Source organism: Bicyclus anynana, chromosome 19 (assembly GCF_947172395.1).
Source record: "Bicyclus anynana chromosome 19, ilBicAnyn1.1, whole genome shotgun sequence".
Classification (NCBI taxonomy): Eukaryota; Metazoa; Arthropoda; class Insecta; order Lepidoptera; family Nymphalidae; genus Bicyclus; species Bicyclus anynana.
Window position 1 is genome coordinate 6,974,292 of NC_069101.1, and position 17,433 is coordinate 6,991,724.

The 17,433-nt window shown below is 34.5% G+C and overlaps 1 protein-coding gene across 6 annotated transcripts in view; it reads right to left on the bottom strand.

Annotated features, from left to right (window-relative positions):
* The window catches only part of LOC112049011 (homeobox protein 2), a 45,759-nt gene extending 28,861 nt beyond the window's left edge, over window positions 1–16,898 (bottom strand). Inside the window, exon 1 of one of the 6 annotated variants that reach the window (XM_024086763.2) lies at window positions 16,742–16,898. In XM_024086763.2, coding sequence (XP_023942531.2) covers window positions 16,742–16,757 — 16 coding nt within the window. In that variant the 5' untranslated portion in view covers window positions 16,758–16,898. Of the gene's footprint in view, window positions 1–600; window positions 858–3,654; window positions 4,731–16,741 lie in introns of those variants that run through there. The other 5 variants (XM_024086775.2, XM_024086770.2, XM_024086740.2 and 2 more) reach the window with 5 other exon arrangements.
* Between the last annotated feature and the right edge of the window lie 535 nt (window positions 16,899–17,433).

The window sequence follows — 17,433 nt, forward strand, 5'->3', positions numbered from 1 at the left end:
TTTATTGAACACTACCTATAGGTACATGTTTCATTTTAATCATCATTATAATATTTCATTCCAAGTAAAAACCGGTCAGGTTTTCGTTTCGCATACGGTTTCTAGGAAAAAAACATGGATAGCTGTGTTTGGTTTTTACGTAGCCCCTCTTACACAATCCTCTTTATCTATGTAATTTTGATAAGTGCCATAAATATAAAAACAAATTAATTTTTCCTCATCTTGTACAATCGTGAAACAATAAAAAAAACCAATACTGACCCAATTATCTTACTCGCAAGTCGTAACTAACCTAACGAAATCCAACGCAAATTAACCTCCGAAAAATGCATTGGGTATACAAATACATTTTTAAGTTTTGTTACATTTACTTTAATGCGATTTCAGACAAACTGAACAAACTGACATCCACAATAAAGATTAAATTACGTGAAACATAACTTGAGCAAATGTTATCTTTTACACTTTACAGTAGGTACATTGACATTGATTGAATATTTATTATCTAATTTCAATACACATTCTTATGAGACTTTTTTTAATTTTTAGTAAAATAAAATATGTAGAAAATTATATAAAAGTACTATTAAATGATCTCACCTTGTTTCCGTGGAACACAAAAGCAAGCAAGCATTGTAAAACGATTATAAACGTCTCAAACACTGAAACTTGTAGCGTTCAACGCGTTATCTGGGACACTGAACAGAAAACAACTCACGTAAACATCGCCGACTAATATCACACTATAGCACACGTGCTTATCATCAGCTTTATGCTAACTTAACTGTCTAGGTTATCTCGGCCGAGTGTATAATACGAGTGTCGAGTTGTTCAGTCATGTAACTGACGACGCGTTATAAGAGTTAAAAATCACAGGTATTTGAAACGCAAATTATAGTGTTTTTCAGATAGCATGGGTGACAGTTCGTTTCACTCTTGAAAGTTTGCCGCGATTCACGTTAATAATACGTCATATGACAACTGTCACCGTTCCCTTGCTATCTGAAACACATTAAATTAATTATTTTCGAATCCTACCCACAAATGGCATCTAGAATCCAAATTAGAAGACACTGTCATTTTTGTATGAGTTAATGTTTTACTGAATTGAATTCTTCACTTTGTACGGTACACTTTTTGTCAATTAAAGTTTTAAAAGAGAATCTTTATTTATGTAAAATTAAAAATAAATATAATTTATTAATCGTTTAAAAAATTTGCCTACGTAAATAAGTTACCCAGGTTTTAATAACACCGTAAGTGAAACTTCAGTTAAATAGCAGAGAATAGTCTACAAAGAATATTAAAACATCATTGAAGTTTCACTATTCACTGCACACTAAAACTATTTTAATAACTACAACAGATCGCACAAACCAGTTCATTAGAATACAATCTGTTTAAAATTAGTAAGCATGTTTAATTGACCAATAAGTTAATATAAATCACGTAACCAATTACGTTCGCGGCGGTAAATTTAATTATGGGGAAGATGTCACAATAAATTATGCACTTCTTTTAACTGAAACGGGAATGTATGGGGGCTTTTTTAAAATCACTCTAGACGTTAAAACGCGAGCAGCTGCTCTTCATCTCAAGCGGGGTTTGCGTTAAGTGAAATAAAAAAAAATAATAACAGCTGCGTAAGGCTTCATTCGCACGAGAGTTAAATAAGCGATGCATTAAAAAACGTAGCGTATAGACTCCACGCCACGAAAGAAGTCTTGCGGCTAAAACCTGAACTAAAATTTACAGCGCCTTACACAGATGACAATAAGACCGCCATTACCAAATGACAATGAGGACATTAGCGCCGCCTCTACGGGACTTGTTTCGTAGCGCGGAGTATAGTATGAAGATGAATGAAGTCTATTTCCTACGCCTAAAATTTAAAATGCAACACAGCTCGATAAAAAAGCGTCGTGTTTTAAAATCGCTGTCGTGCGAAAATACACTTGGGAATGCATTTGTTGTATTTGAACGTTTTTTATCGTCCGTTAAAAAAACTCTTGTGCGAATGAGGGCTAAGTCGCGTGTAAAAATGTGCATTACATCCATATGTTAATACTATCTCGTGCAAAGAATGCTAGCGAAATTATAATTGTGGCTGAATTGACTTTATTAGCAATATATTCTGATTCGCCGATTGCGTGACAATCAGGTTCGCCAATTGGAAAACGCATGCGTAAATTGGTTTTGATTGCCATAAAGTTTACGTGTCTTGTTTATGTATTCTTATTTTTTGTTTGTGTCGTAACCATAGAACTCATCAGTACAATATAAAATAAAAATAATGTATAAGTTTCACCTTTAACTAAGTTAACAATTTGTTACTAAGTCTTGAATTTAGATTGTGAAACTTAACTAGCTACGAGTAGCATGTTTTTGTTATATGAAATTTAGAAATGTTTAGAAAATGATATGTAATATAAAATATAATGATAATAATACGTGATAATATAAATAGATTAAGTGACGGCAGTTTAAATTAATTTACAAGTAAAATTTAATATGGGTAATGTTTTCGATAGGTGCATTAAAACAGTATACCTAATCTAAAGAAATGAAACCGACTTCAAATGAGAAAAATCTTAATATATAAATGCAAAAGGTCACGAAATCTCGAAAACCTCTTTGCGTACAAATATGAAATTTGGCAGGGAGGTAATTTATAGATAGGAGAGGACGTATTTTGGGAGAGTGCCGAATCTAAGGGCGGACGCGGGTGTCCATGGGATAGTTCACAAGAAATTAAGGCTAGTACTCACCTCAATAAATAGGTGGCATATATACTTTGTAAAAAGTTTTATCTCTTCCTTTTTGCAGTCGGTTTAATTTTTTAAAAATATTTTTTTTATTACTTTTATATTAATTTCAGTTTTATTAGGACTTTATGTATTCTATAAATTAATGTATTCTAAGTGACTGGTACACACATATCTCAATAATTACTTAATCGATTCGGATGAAACGTACACAGGTACACAGTTCCCTTTGGTTTGGAATTTATTGAAAACTGAAATTTTCTTAAACTGACTTAAATATAGTCTGAGATATGACCGTACAAATATACAGACATACAAATATATGACACAGACTAACTTATACAAAAACTGTACAATTCTGACACTATTTTCATACATACTAATTTTTATTCGATAATAACAGCAGTAGCTTAGGTTGGTAAGTTTGAATTTGCAATAATATAGAAACGTTTGTGACGATGTAAAAATCCATAATTTGTTCGGAGACATAATAGAGGTTGCAAAATTAAATGCAGTCGATTGTGTCTTAATATATATTGCTAATATTATAAAGTTTATGATCTTGTTATAACCTCTGGATATATTGAACCCATTTTCAAAATTCCTTTTCAACTAGAAAGCCACGTTATTTATGATTGTGAGTGTCATAGGCTATATTTTATTCCCGCAATCAGAACTACGTGGGTGAAACTATACAAGTATTTTAGTAAGTCAAACAACACCTTGTACAGAAGGCAGAGTTTTGTTACAAGCTGTTATGAGAGAAATAATTGACGGTACGTGACAAATCCCCAAACAATCAAACACGCTGATTACAAACACAATACAAGATCTCATAACTCTCACGGTTTCTGATTGGTTATATCGTATAATAGAACAATATGCCTACCTTTCTTTGAGCCAAATATTGAAATCAGTTTCGATATTGTCCTTTTCTTCATTTTGGTAGTAATACACTAAATATTGTCTATTCACTCAACCGGTGCGGACATTTAATCACATCAGACAAAAATACACTCTCGTAATGCGTCCTCAAGTTTTTAGTTAGTGAATGCTTTTTGCTCCTTTTACCGCTCTTATTTCCGTGATACGAAAATAGGTCTATCGCTACACTCTATACTTGCACCGGCGCAGGCGCATCACTCATACACATCACTACAATCACTGGCTTGTATCTAAAACAAGAACTGAAAACGCGTCCGATCCGTTAACACTAATTGTTACGCGAGTTTTATAACTGAAGTGTATGTAACTGAGCGTCGCTATGGTGTTATCTGTGTATACTCACTCTTATCAATAAAGTATCACGTATGTATATATGGTGATAAAAAATATTGACGCTAATTTCAGGATACAGCAGAAATTTACTGTACCGACGCACTAATGATTGCACGGTTTTTTTAACGCCGCGTACAATCAAATGGATGGTTTTTATTACTGAACTAATTCAAAATAAGATGAGCCGGTTCCAGCGGAGAACAATCTGAACCGACGGCTATTCTTGTTCGAAATGCGGACTGAACTAAACGTTAACGCAACGCAGCGGCAGCGGCAGCGTGCGCGCCGAGTATAACAAAGTGCCGACTGGCCTGGCCCCCGTGGACGCACTGATCTGATACAAAAATTACTACGAAACCATAGTCCTCTCTCCGCTAACGAATCCCGTTTCCGCCTAAAACCCAATCAAGCGGTAGAATGAAACGAATCTCACGAAGCTTTTGAATTATCGTGACGGCGCGGTGCTGACAACACCGGAGACACAATTTCCGTTGGCCGGTTTTTAATTTAAAAATGGAACTAACGAGTGGCACTTTTGGGAAGAGCGGTTTGACGTATCCATTCAGGAGAAGGGCGGGCATAAATCACACCGGCGTCTGAAGGGTTCCGAGAATAAAGCTTGCTTAGGATGGAAAAGGACAAAAATATGGATGAAAAAAACACAAAAGAATGTCTTTAAAATGTTACGACCAAGATGCGTGGGAAAAAGCGACTACAAGATTTACCTATTTAAGAATATTATTAAGTTATATTAAAATCTTTATGCACAATTAAACTACGTATTTATTTATAAGTTTTTGTTTTATAACTATAGTCTAAAAATTAAAAAAGCCTGAAGAATGAATAACATCGAGAAACACTAAAATTAATAAGATGTATAGAGCCATGAAAGATATGAAATCAGGTAAGCTGCTGGGTATGACGGAGTGTCAATCCAGACTCCAGATGATGAAGGCTTTAGGCTGGATGCGGGATGCGGCATTATGGCAAATCAGCTGTACTACTACTTGAGCTTATGCTTGGTGAAGGTGAAGGTGAAGGTGGCGAAAGGTGAAGGTACGAAAGATAGGACCAATCACCAAGGCCGTAATTGTTGAAATAGGTTCACCATGCTTATGCCGAGTCCATCGTGTGGCAAAGAGAAAGCTCCGATCAGAGCCCGGGACTTGTGACGATCGGAGCTCCTTTAAAATCGATTAACACTTCCCTTCACTGTTCGTGTAGTTCTCCCTGCCCAGCCAAATTTAATATGCTCCTAATAATTAGTTTTACGTAATTATTAGTAAAATTCAAGAAAAATGATAATTATTTCTCATAACAGTTATTTAAGTAGGTAGGTACTGTGATAGATATGCGTGAACCCATCCAAGTGGAAGACAACAGCGGTCCCGTCTCGCACCATTGCGTTAAAGCTACGGTGTTAGAAAGCGCAGACATGAGACTAAAACGTCTGATTTTTTTTTATTCTTTACAAGTCAGCCCTTGACTACAATAATTATAATGTAGACTTCATAGTAATTACCCAATATTGCTCCGAGTGGAGCAATTTTTACCCGACTGCGTCAGAAGGAGGCTAATGTTTTTCGAGCGTATGTACAAGTACGTATGTACTTCATAATATGTGTATGTATGTCCATTTCTTTGGCACGCCCTACAGCCCAAACTGCTAAACGATTTTATCTCATTTGATATATGAGATGTCTTTGAATTTGTCATAATTGTGGTAGTAACATAGGCTACAAAAGGGTTTGCTGAATGGGATTCGAAAAAAACTATCACGTGACCTAAATCCAATGATAATTTTTAGTATGTGCTAAAAGCGTGTTTTTTAGTTTTTTAAACTGCAATTTTCAAGTTATTTTTAACCGACCTCAAAAAAGGCGGAGGTTCTCTCTTCGTCATTTATTAACCAATATTGATTATTTTTCTTTCTTTGAAAGAGTATACTTCCAGATTAGTCCCATTTCATTTTCATGAAAACCGGTTTAGTAATTTAGTGTTAAAATCAAAATAACTGAAATACGTCTTTGAAGTCAGTTCCATTTTGTATATTAAAAAGATTATTGAATATTTTAATAGAATAAGCAACGAAACTATTGTATATTTATTTATGTTTATTCGAAATGAAAATTCATTGGTAAGTCGATGATGCAGTTTTGATTGTTTAATCTTTAGTCTACGCTGAAGTAGCTACCTACTAGTAGCTGCACTAAGAAATCCGTAGTGAATTGATGAACTCCCCTCTCGCTCTACCATTACGTCGGATTATAAACAGACAATGTGAATGAACCGTATTTCACGAGGCCAGTTTGTTTAATGCGTAACATTCGATATTATTCAATACCCTTTTATTACCTATCGAACCTTTATTATGATGTATGATTGATGTAATAGACAACAACAAAAAATAATTCAACAGCATTCCTGAACTTCAGACTACAGTGCTGCTCGCACATCTAATTAATTTTCACTGCTTATCATTCCCGAGTCCTTCCCACACACATAACGACAATCTAGATTTGTTCATGTGGTAGCAAATAACATAATAATTGATGCTTTTGCTTTTAGAAGATTAATACGATTTAGTGCTATAACAGCTTTTGTTTATAACGTTGATGTTTTTGCTTTTATAACATGTAGGTGATCAACTAAGAACACTCTCTGGATTTGCGTATAGAGTTCCAAGTTGATGCATTTGTAACAGAAAACATATTTACAAGTTGCTTTTGTCTTGAAAATATCTATTAACGCCATAAATTCCAAATTTAGCAGCATTGCCGTGTTGCGAGCTGAAAGATATGGTAGTCGGTATTTTTAAATAAACAGACACATGAGGCTTAAAACACCTAACTATACAATTAATTAATATCACCTCACTAATTAATATCAGATCGCCAGTTAGAGGGCATCGTATTGTATTGAAGGACGTGTTTCTTGCATGCTCTACCAAAATATTGCTCTGTTTTACTTGGTCTGTCAACTAGTACCTACTGCAAAAATGTTCTAAAGTCAGCCATTGACGGTCAATTATTCTCACGTTTCTGCAGCGCAAACGGCAACGATGACATTTCATAAGTCGAGCCGTCAAGCACGCAGCGACCAATGCACGATCAGTTATAGTCGTCGTGCTGCAGAAACGTGAGAATAATTGATCGTCAATGGCGTGCATAAGAACAATGAAACAATGTTACAAACACTATATTCAACATTGCTGCTGCATATCTATTCATCACACTAGGAAGTGCAACAATACTGTTTGCGTTTGCCTTAAAAAGGGCATATATGAATATAACACATGCTTTACATAGCAAAGGTTTTACACTGCATTACGTTTTACCGCTTAAGAAATGTGGTCCTCTAACAAAACCGGGTTTCTTCTTCAACGTCCATACAACATAATGAGGAAATGACGCAATAAAGTCGCACGACGCCGACGGACATGTAATCGTTTATTATTGTTTATAATGTGTACGTGTGAGACATCAGATAATGAAAGTGAAGCCAAATTAAGCTCGCTTATCGTATGTTACGTTGGTTAATTTAAGTCTGCTTAAGTTTCTATGAATAGCATTTAATTATATATATAATTTTTTTTTAGTTTTTTATCGTAATGAGTTTTTATAACTTTGGTGTATTTCAATTTTATAAAATTTTACAATAATATTAAAACTAGGTACCTAACTATAACTACATAGTATTATAAAAATTAAAAATGGAAATATACTAAATTTAAATTATATCTAAAGACTCAGGCGTCGTAGAATTCGTCCGAATCTTCAATCATTGGTAAAGTGCCCAGAAGGCTGGCAGTATTGCCACGTTGTATGGCAATTTAAAATATTTGAATTAAAATTTAACTTTAGTTTCTTTTTTCACGATGATTTAAATTATGAGTCTCAAAAACATTGTAACTTACGTTGCCTTGATTATTTAATGTTGTTTATTTATTTTCTAATAAGAGGTACTTGTAAAATATCATTAATAATAAGCGATCAAAAAATCAAATAAACGTGCTATCTAACGTTGAGTTTGATAATGATTAATTAATTTATTTAATATTTCTTCAGCTAGATTTATTTTCTGATTTGTATAACTTTCTACCAAAAGGTACTTAATATAGGTTCTTTAAGTTACAGAAGCTTCACTTTCAGAGGGTTTGGGATTTGAGCCCTAAAGCTACGAGTAGAAGTACTTTAAGGAGAAAGGATTTTCTTGAATGCCAGCATTGATAAAAAGATAATTTATCAAAATTTGGCAGGGATGTAGTTTATAGTTAGTAGGTATCCACTAAGAACGGATTTTGCGATGAGGCTGGAGAGGTCTAAGGGAGGACGAAGTCGCGGGCGTCCGCTAGTTCTTTATAAATATTCGCGCCAAGCCGAAGTAGCTAGTCAATAAGAAATGATTATGGTTCGTGCAGTTTGTGACAATCAGATGTTTGATTTCGTATAGACTTGGAAATAAAAGCAAAGAAAGTTCTCATGAAGTTACGAGTCACAACTTAATGTGCGAATATGTACATTGTACATATATATCACTTTCTAATGTAATGATTTGCAACGGTTAATGTACAAGACGTGACTATAATCAGCTCTTGTCATTGGAATCAAATGTCTATGTCGTGGTCGTGACCGTTGATACACCAAAGCCAGTGATCTTTGTTTGCACAATGACTGAACGAGCTTTTGTGTTGAGCAAACTTAGATCGCTAAGGATTAGATGCAGTTAATGGACAATGCTTAGAACAGTTATATCGGTACGCTTACACGAGATAGATCATACTGGAGCAATAAGTTCAGCAATTTGCTGCAAATACAACAATGGCCGGCAATTGTTTCAGCAATATTTCTTCAAATAATTTAATTTACAATGTACATATTATATTGTTCAATTTCGTTGACATGTATTATCAATTAACCATTTGATTTGGGTGTAGGAAAATAATTATTCTCAATATTCTTTCTAGGTATTTCGTTGGAAGGTATGTCAACCTTTCGAGAGGTGTAAGGCAGCGTATTGCCTGTGTCACAATAAATTGATAATGTAAAAATTAATGCCTAGTTCTAATCCATACTATTTATCAATACGGTAAGGTGCTAAAGGGGACATTTTTGGTGTTTTTTTTTATTATTAATTAATAATGTGGACTTCATAATGATTACCCAATATTGCTCCGAATGGAGCGATTATTATTGTACGTGTATATAGGCATTATATATATTATAATTTTTACTTTATTTGCCTTGTCGTTTCGTGTATGTGCATATTGGATGACAAATTAAAAACACTTGCTAATGTTAGATTGTACTAAAATTGTTTAAATACGTATGTATCTTTGATGACAATGCTCTTATTGTACTTAGCATAAATTATTTATTAAAAACTTAAAAACTTTATCCTTATACAGAATCGCTGTAGAATAACACATAAATAACACATCACTGTAAATTCTGTATCGCCTGAAATTGCATTCCATGAAGCAATAGAACTTTCACGCCAAATGTCACGCCAGACGATCGTAAAAGTTAACTCTGCCTCTGTTGGCAATGAGTGATTGAGTCAATAACTTTACATGACTCTACTGTTAAGTACAAGACGTTGTTTGTAAAAGAAATATACGAAGGTTTAAGTGTTCTACGAAATCTTTTTTGCGCGATATAAGCGGAATAGGCTAGTAATATAATTTAGTAAGTTAAATTAGGGGTCTATTTCACCACCTTTTAAAACCTAAGTGATAAATATTATTTTGTCACTTAATTTTGATAATTTATGTCTAGTCACAAACATGAAACTTGTATAAGTAAAACCTTCCAAAGGACCAGAATACCAGTTTAAAAGAAATTAGAGTTTTTTTCATACATTCTTATTTCTCTTCTCTACTTTTTCTTACCAAGGGCTATGATTTATTTTAATTATTCTATGATTTATTATAATTAGTCCGCGACTTCGTCCGCTTCGAAGGTCTTTTTTGTTTTTACAATTTTATCATTAGGTGAGTTTTCAAAAATTTTTCCTCACGTAATGAAGCTTGTTTTTAATTCGGAACTTCTACTGTATGTTAATTTTCATCAGTGGTTTGGATTGTGCGTTGAAGTCGCAGGCGTCCGCTAGTAATAAAGAAAACCTCCTCCTATTCCTCGCAATATCTGAAGTGATGTTACCTTTTCATTTACGAAAGCTTAGCTACACTGGCATTCGGAATTGTTGGCATCGTCTTTATATACACTAATGTAGGCACGAGTAACAGTATCCCGAATGACTCATACAAGAAGAGCAGAGCTCATTCACGATTTCATCACATTTGTTTACACGTTTTCCTCCAAGTTGGAAGGTTCCCTTCACATGGACACGTGGTTGTAGTGACGTGGATGATCCACGTGGATTAAAGTTACGTCGCTTTAATCCACGTGGTGATTTGGCGATGATCACTCGCAGTTACGTAATAGAATACTAGTGCAATTTACCTATATTAACGGATATTTATTATGAAATCATCATTTTAATGTTTCATTGAAAATTACGCGCAAATAATTACACAAGACCCTTGTTTTTTTTTTCCAATTTTTTTTTCAAATTTCAATCCAAGAAATCCAAGAGTACATTTTTAAAACAAAGATTTTCTGGGGAAATATCTATGTACTACCGCATAAAGCATAATTCTGTTGCGAATAATCAGCTCTGTGTTTTGGTTTGAAAGTTTTGCTTGCCGATGATATATAATAATGGGATAATGATGGGATTCCTTGCCACTTACGTCGCAGGTTGGTTGGCACACATGGTAGGACTTCAGCACGTATAAGTGTCAATAATAATACCCGTAGCTCCACTTTTAAGAAACCAGATTCGACACCGAGATATCATTGGCTAGAACCCTGACGACAATACTCTAACAAGCGAGGTTCTTAACAGTTTTACGTCTTATAAATAATTTGATTTTTTTTAATATTGTTAATCAGTATATCCGCTGATTGGCTGACGTATACGACTGGATCCAAATAACATGCATACTCGTATTCTGCGTTCACTGATTCAATTAGATTACTGTTAGATTATGGCTAGCTGTCGAGAATCGAGCGATTGTGTAACGAGTATAGAAATAGGTCACGATTAACGAATTGATCAATGATCCCGATTTCCTATTGACCGATATATTGAATTATTTTATTACAGATCACATATCGATTTCACAGAAATAAATCTGTATTGATTGGATATAATACGTAATAAGTTGTTTTACAATTAAGGAAATGTAAAATTTAAAATTGAAGCCTAAATCGTAATGAGGTGTGGTCATGGGTTCGATTCCTGTCAGGTACGAGAATAGTTTGTCGCTGATTGTGCATCCACTTTTTAATAAAAGATCGATGATTAATCCAGATTATAAAAAACTCAATTCCAAATATCATCTAATTCAGTTCAGTAGTCACGACGTGAAAGAGTAACAACATTAATTGTTGTCATAACCATCAGTTTTTCACATATCTCGCAAACACCATGGCTGTTAAGAAAGAAGGAAAGAAAGAAAATTTAAAAATATAGTAAACTAATAATTTAAAGATATTAAACTAATCATTAAATAAATCCAAAAAAGATAATTTAAAGATATTAAACTAATCATTAAATAAATCCAAAAAAATTATGTGTGTGGTACCAAAATGGTCACCACTCAGCATGTGCTACGCTAGTGATGGATGCACCAGCGCAGAGCTGGTCATCCGTGGCTTTTATGTGTTAATTTAGGGTATCACTACGTTTCAGTAGTTGCAGCGTTATATAGTAACAAACATCCAAACAAACATTCTCATTTATCATATTAGTAGGTAGTATCTCAGTATAATTTTTAATTTTAAATTTTGCCTTACAAAGATCTCAAACAATGCATCAATGTTGCAGTGTAGGCTGACGCCGTCGGAGTCAATGTACTCTTGCTTGTGTAACGAGGGCGGGAGACTTCATGTACATTTACATCGCAAATCCTACCCGTATAATATCAGTCTGTCCGTCATAAGGCTATTAATTTTATTGGGATCAGAGGTTTCAGCCTAGTTATTGCCTGATGGTCTTTTATGAGTCAAATGGCTTTTAACTCTGTTTGGTTTATAGTTAACGAGTTACAAACGTTGCTATAGCAGCGTATTAACTATGCACCTCCAACTTTTCAGTTATGTGCATTTTATGAAATCAAATATTACGTGTCTCAAACGGTGAAGGAAAAACATCGTGAGGAAACCTGCATACCTCTATCTGAGAATTTTCTCAATTCTCTGTGTGTGTGTGAAATCTGCCAATCTGCACTGGGTCAGCGTGGTGGACTATTTGGCATAACCCCTCTCATTCTGAGTGGGGAATCGCGCTCAGCAGTGAACCAAATATAGGTTGATAATGTTGACTACAAATACTGTTCAGTTGGCAACTGGGCAAAATCTGCAAAGGATCAAGAATTGTGTAAAAGTGGAGGAGACCTTTCTCCTAAAGGACAATCAAACTCTGAATAAAGGTTTTTATTATTATTATTATGTACTTAAGAGAGAAATGAAAAGAGTTGGACGATAGAAAAAGATGTTCACTCAGTTGAAGGAAAGCAACAAAGGGATATTGAACACACTCGCGATGATATTACTAACACTAACAGAATATTTACACAGTAAGAATTGATGTTTCTAAAATACGAGGCACAGAAGTCTGTGTTAGACATCAGACAATCTTGTTATTAAGATTTCTGTGATCCTAAGCTATGATCTTACCAAGAACACGAACTTCAGGAATGATGGTCTGAGAGATAATGGAACAAGTCAGTTTAATAGACTGTTTAAACAGTTCGGATTCAGAAACTTTCCCTTTCTTTAATCTTCAAACAAAATTTACCACACAGTTAACCTAGATTGCGAAAAAAGACTTGGAACGCTTGTCCGGACTTTTGTATGCAAAATTTTACATTTTCAATTCTTTTGTTTTATATTCTTTAGACGTACCTATTTGTACATGATGCTTTCACTAATATAGCTATCGCAAATTATAAGATTGATATAAGTGGCCATTAATGTAAATTCAATTTAAATTACTATAGCTAATATATATATAATAATCTATAGGAATATTTTTACCCATTTGTTTTTTTCTTGCAAGCAAATTTTAAATGAACCGAAATCGAATTAAATTCAAAAGAAAATCGTTTTCAGAAAGTCGTGTTCCCATTAAGCTCTTAAAACTATAGGATTTAAGCAATCACATGAAAATTATAAAAATGTATCAAAAGACTCGTAACCATAGTGCACCTAGAAACAAAGGATTTTTGATGGAGCAACCTTACAAACTACCTAAAAATAGAATGAGAATGAAATATCCAATTAGCCATAAACATTGTGCGTTCGGTAAAACGAAACACTCGTAAGAAAACTAGAACATGAAGCCCAGAGACCAATCCAAGTGTTCTTATTAGCGCTATCAATTTAGGTATTTTGCCGAATGATTCAAGACGTTCAATGACATCAACAAAAGTTAATTCAAAGACTCTCAGTGCGAGATCACTTTAGACAACGAGAGGGTTCCCTACATGATTCTTGGTAACTTATGGAGATTTTCGAATATCCGCAAAGTTACGCCTGCTTCTATTTAATGGTAATGTTAACAATGTGATTCTGGAAGGATTTGCTTACCAGCTTCCATTTACCTTGCTCTATTAAAAGTGCGCGTCAAATTTTGGAAGATTTAGAACTACTCATGACATTCCATTAGATTCTAGTGTCTATCCCAAAGACAATCTTTCTCAGTGTCAATCAGTAATATGGATAGGTATGTATATACTGTGGAGGTGGCATATAAACCGATCTACTTAATTGTTTTTGGAATTGTCTTGACATGTTTTGCAAAACTAGCGCTACATGATTTGCTAATAAAAGTTTTAGACACGAGTATGTTTCGATCCTAAATAATATTTGGGGAACCCTAATTAACGGTTGTAAAAGATCGCATGCGATCTCAAGTGGGCGATGTCGTGAGTCCTACACAAAGCATCCGATGACCGTGCGTTTTTAATTTCCGATAAAGTTTTTTAATAATCATGAAAAGAACCAAACAGTTTGGATTTGACAGTGTAATCGATTTCACCAGCAACTGATTGATGGATCTAATCTTAAATTGATTACTTACAAAGTAAATAAAATAGGTAACGAAGTGTAATAGGCAACTTCCGTGCAAGGAGATAACTTTACCGAATCATCGAATTATAGACGTTCTTGGTTTTCAATCTCCTCAAACTTATAAAATCAGACTAAAAGTGCATTGATTTGTCAGTTTTGAAATTGGAATGGTGTATGCGCGATAACTTTGTACTTACTTACCTGGCCACTATCAGGTACTATGTTTAGTCAGCAGACTATATGGGGTATTTTACGCTTCCTATGCTATGCCATCTACATAAAAACAGAAATATGCTTGCTTAGATCAATAGTCTGCCACGAGCATAAAATTTTCGAAAACTTTAATTATAATATAGGTAGTCATGAGAAGGCTCAGAGTCACACAGCGGGCGATGGAACGAGCTATGTTAGGAGTATATCTGCGTGATCGAATCAGAAATGAGGAGATCCGCAGAAGAACCAAAGTCACCGACAAAGCTCAACAAGTTGCGAAGCTGAAGTGGCAATGGGCGGGGCACATAGTTCGAAGAGCCGATGGACGTTGGGGACCCAAAGTGCTGGAATGGCGACCCCGCACTAGTAAGCGCAGTGTTGGTCGACCCCCCACCAGGTGGATTCACGGAATCAAGCGAGTTGCAGGGATTCGCTGGATGCAGGTGGCTCAGTATCGTGATGTTTGGAAGTCCCTACGAAAGGCCTATGTCTGTCTGTCTGTCTGATATGATGATGATGATGATGATGAGGTAGGTGCTATTAATTGGAATAAGCAGATGTGGAATGAATTATAAATTGATGACTAGATTAGGAAAGTATCATTCGCAGAGCACGTTTGCTATAGAAACACGCTCTACAATCCGGTACGCTGCGGCTGTCAACTCAACCTGAGGCATATTAAATGTTGAGCCTCATTTGCCTTATACTTAGAGCAATACTTGGCGTCAGAAACTTCTACAAGGAGCTCTACCTTCACTTAAAGCATTCGATGTTGTATCAAAGAGGTTGTTATAGCTTTAAGATACCCCAAGAGCTTTCTAAAAAGCAGACAGATAGGTACTTAGTTATCGTATAATACATAGGCGATATAGTAGTTCTATTGGCGATGTGATTTAAATGATAAGTGAAGCGGAACTGATATTCAGAAATCTGATTATAATTCATTCATAAAGTGGAGCACCAATGTTACCTTGCGTTTTTATAAGTGGGATGATATTACAAAATCACCTAATCGGTTTCGTAAATAAAAGCTGTCTAACGTTAAACAGGCAGTTACTTCTAACGATGCTCTTTACTTAATAGAGTGACTAAAAGGAAAACTGTTAAGTGGAAAAAGCTGTAACTTTTTAGCACAGCCTTGAAAAATATCGAAAATAGGTAATTCATTTGTTAATTAGATGCCTATAGGTGCCTACATAAAACATTATGTTCAAGGGCACGCAAAGTTCTATTTATCTCACTAGGTGTGGACTGTATAGGTTTATTTTGATGACGTAATGCTGTGAATTGCGCGCCATTGCATATTTTACAAGCAGGGGCGTATCTACCGCCGTATTAGCCGTATCAATGATACGGGGCCCCTAGACTACAGGGGCCCCTTACGTGTAAAAGCAATAATTAGAAAAATTTAATCCACGATCTCATTTAATTCCTCGCTTAAGCGTGCGCCCATCTACGTTGAATCATCCTACGTTGGTTAAGTCATATTTATTTTAAGCGAGCGTTTTTCTTCATCTTTACTCTTCGTTAATTGGGCCTGTCAACTAATTTTGATACGGGGTCCCTCCAATGCACGCTACGCCACTGTTTACAAGCCATAGGCTATGCCGATAAACCAGCTTACTCCATATTTGTCGTGTTTGCCTTTGCCGTAAAAAGCAGGTCTAGTGATAACGCCTTCTGAGCTTTGTAACTGGCACTTTTTTGCCAGGCAACCTACTTATTTAAGTTAATACCTACTAACTTTACTTAGTTTATAATACTATGTAAATGTGCATTTACCTTAAAATAAATAAAATTAATTGTACAGCGAAATGGCATACCTGGTATCTACCTAACTATACACGAAAAAGCTCAAGACGAATGGAATATTTTTAAATTGTTTTAATGTAAATAGGTAGGTAGGGTATATACCTATTACATACCATAACATACATACACATAAATTATTTTATTTAGGTTAAATAAATAAAATTAAAGTAAAATCACCGGAAAACTTTGATGCGATAATTTTAAACTATGATTATGACATTTGACGTTCTGGAAAATCAAAACAAATGGCACTAAGATAATATTGAGATATATAAAATATTTTGATTATAATCCAGAAAAACATTATATTTTGAATTGTGTAATATTTATTTTAATTATTGTATCAAAACGATATTATTTAATTTAATCAATCAATTATTATTATCTTAGTAATTACAAGGATCCTCCTACTACAGGACCTTCAAAAGAACCTGTTTTGTTAATGACTATAACAGTGGTAATTGCGAGTTCATTCACCAATATTACGTCACTAATAATTCAATTATTAATTAAATTAAATATTAAAAGACTCACCTTCGTAAATCTCCATGTCGATCCCGGCCAAAAAAATCAAAAGTTTTCGAAAACGTTTCTATGACGACGCATGACAACAGCCTTCTCTGAATCTTAATGGTTACAGAGTAAACAACTTTAGAGGCATAATGAAGGCTCTATCAGATGGTTGCTTATAAAAATTTCGAAAACTATAGTTACGAGACAAATATAATTTTAACATAGATCCTAATTCTAGCTGTTTTAGGTAGGCACGCTATTTGCTTTAAGCTAAAAACTCAACTCCGTAAAATTTTTTGTTCCATTACCTGCGTTTGCGAGATTGTAGAGACGACCTAATACAGTTTTCACATCCGTTTGTAAGTCTATGACTATAGTTTAGTTTCCGGTTGTATAAAAAAAATTGTTTATGGTAAAACAATGTTGCCAAGTTTAATATCTTTTCCCCATAAATATGTGTGAAACAATTATTTTTAAAATGAATGTTCCCAACCAAAGCAACTGTTTTTGAAATTATATATATATTTGAGTATATACTCCTAGAAGAAGAAGAAGTGAAGGTACCTACACGAAGACGTTGGACATAGCAGCGCTACTATTTCCGCAAACGGAATATTTTGGAACTAAAAAAGCGGCAATTTGAAATGGAGATTTTTTTAAATAATTTTTCATTTTCTGGGGTAATCTCTGGATCTACTGAACCGATTTTGAAA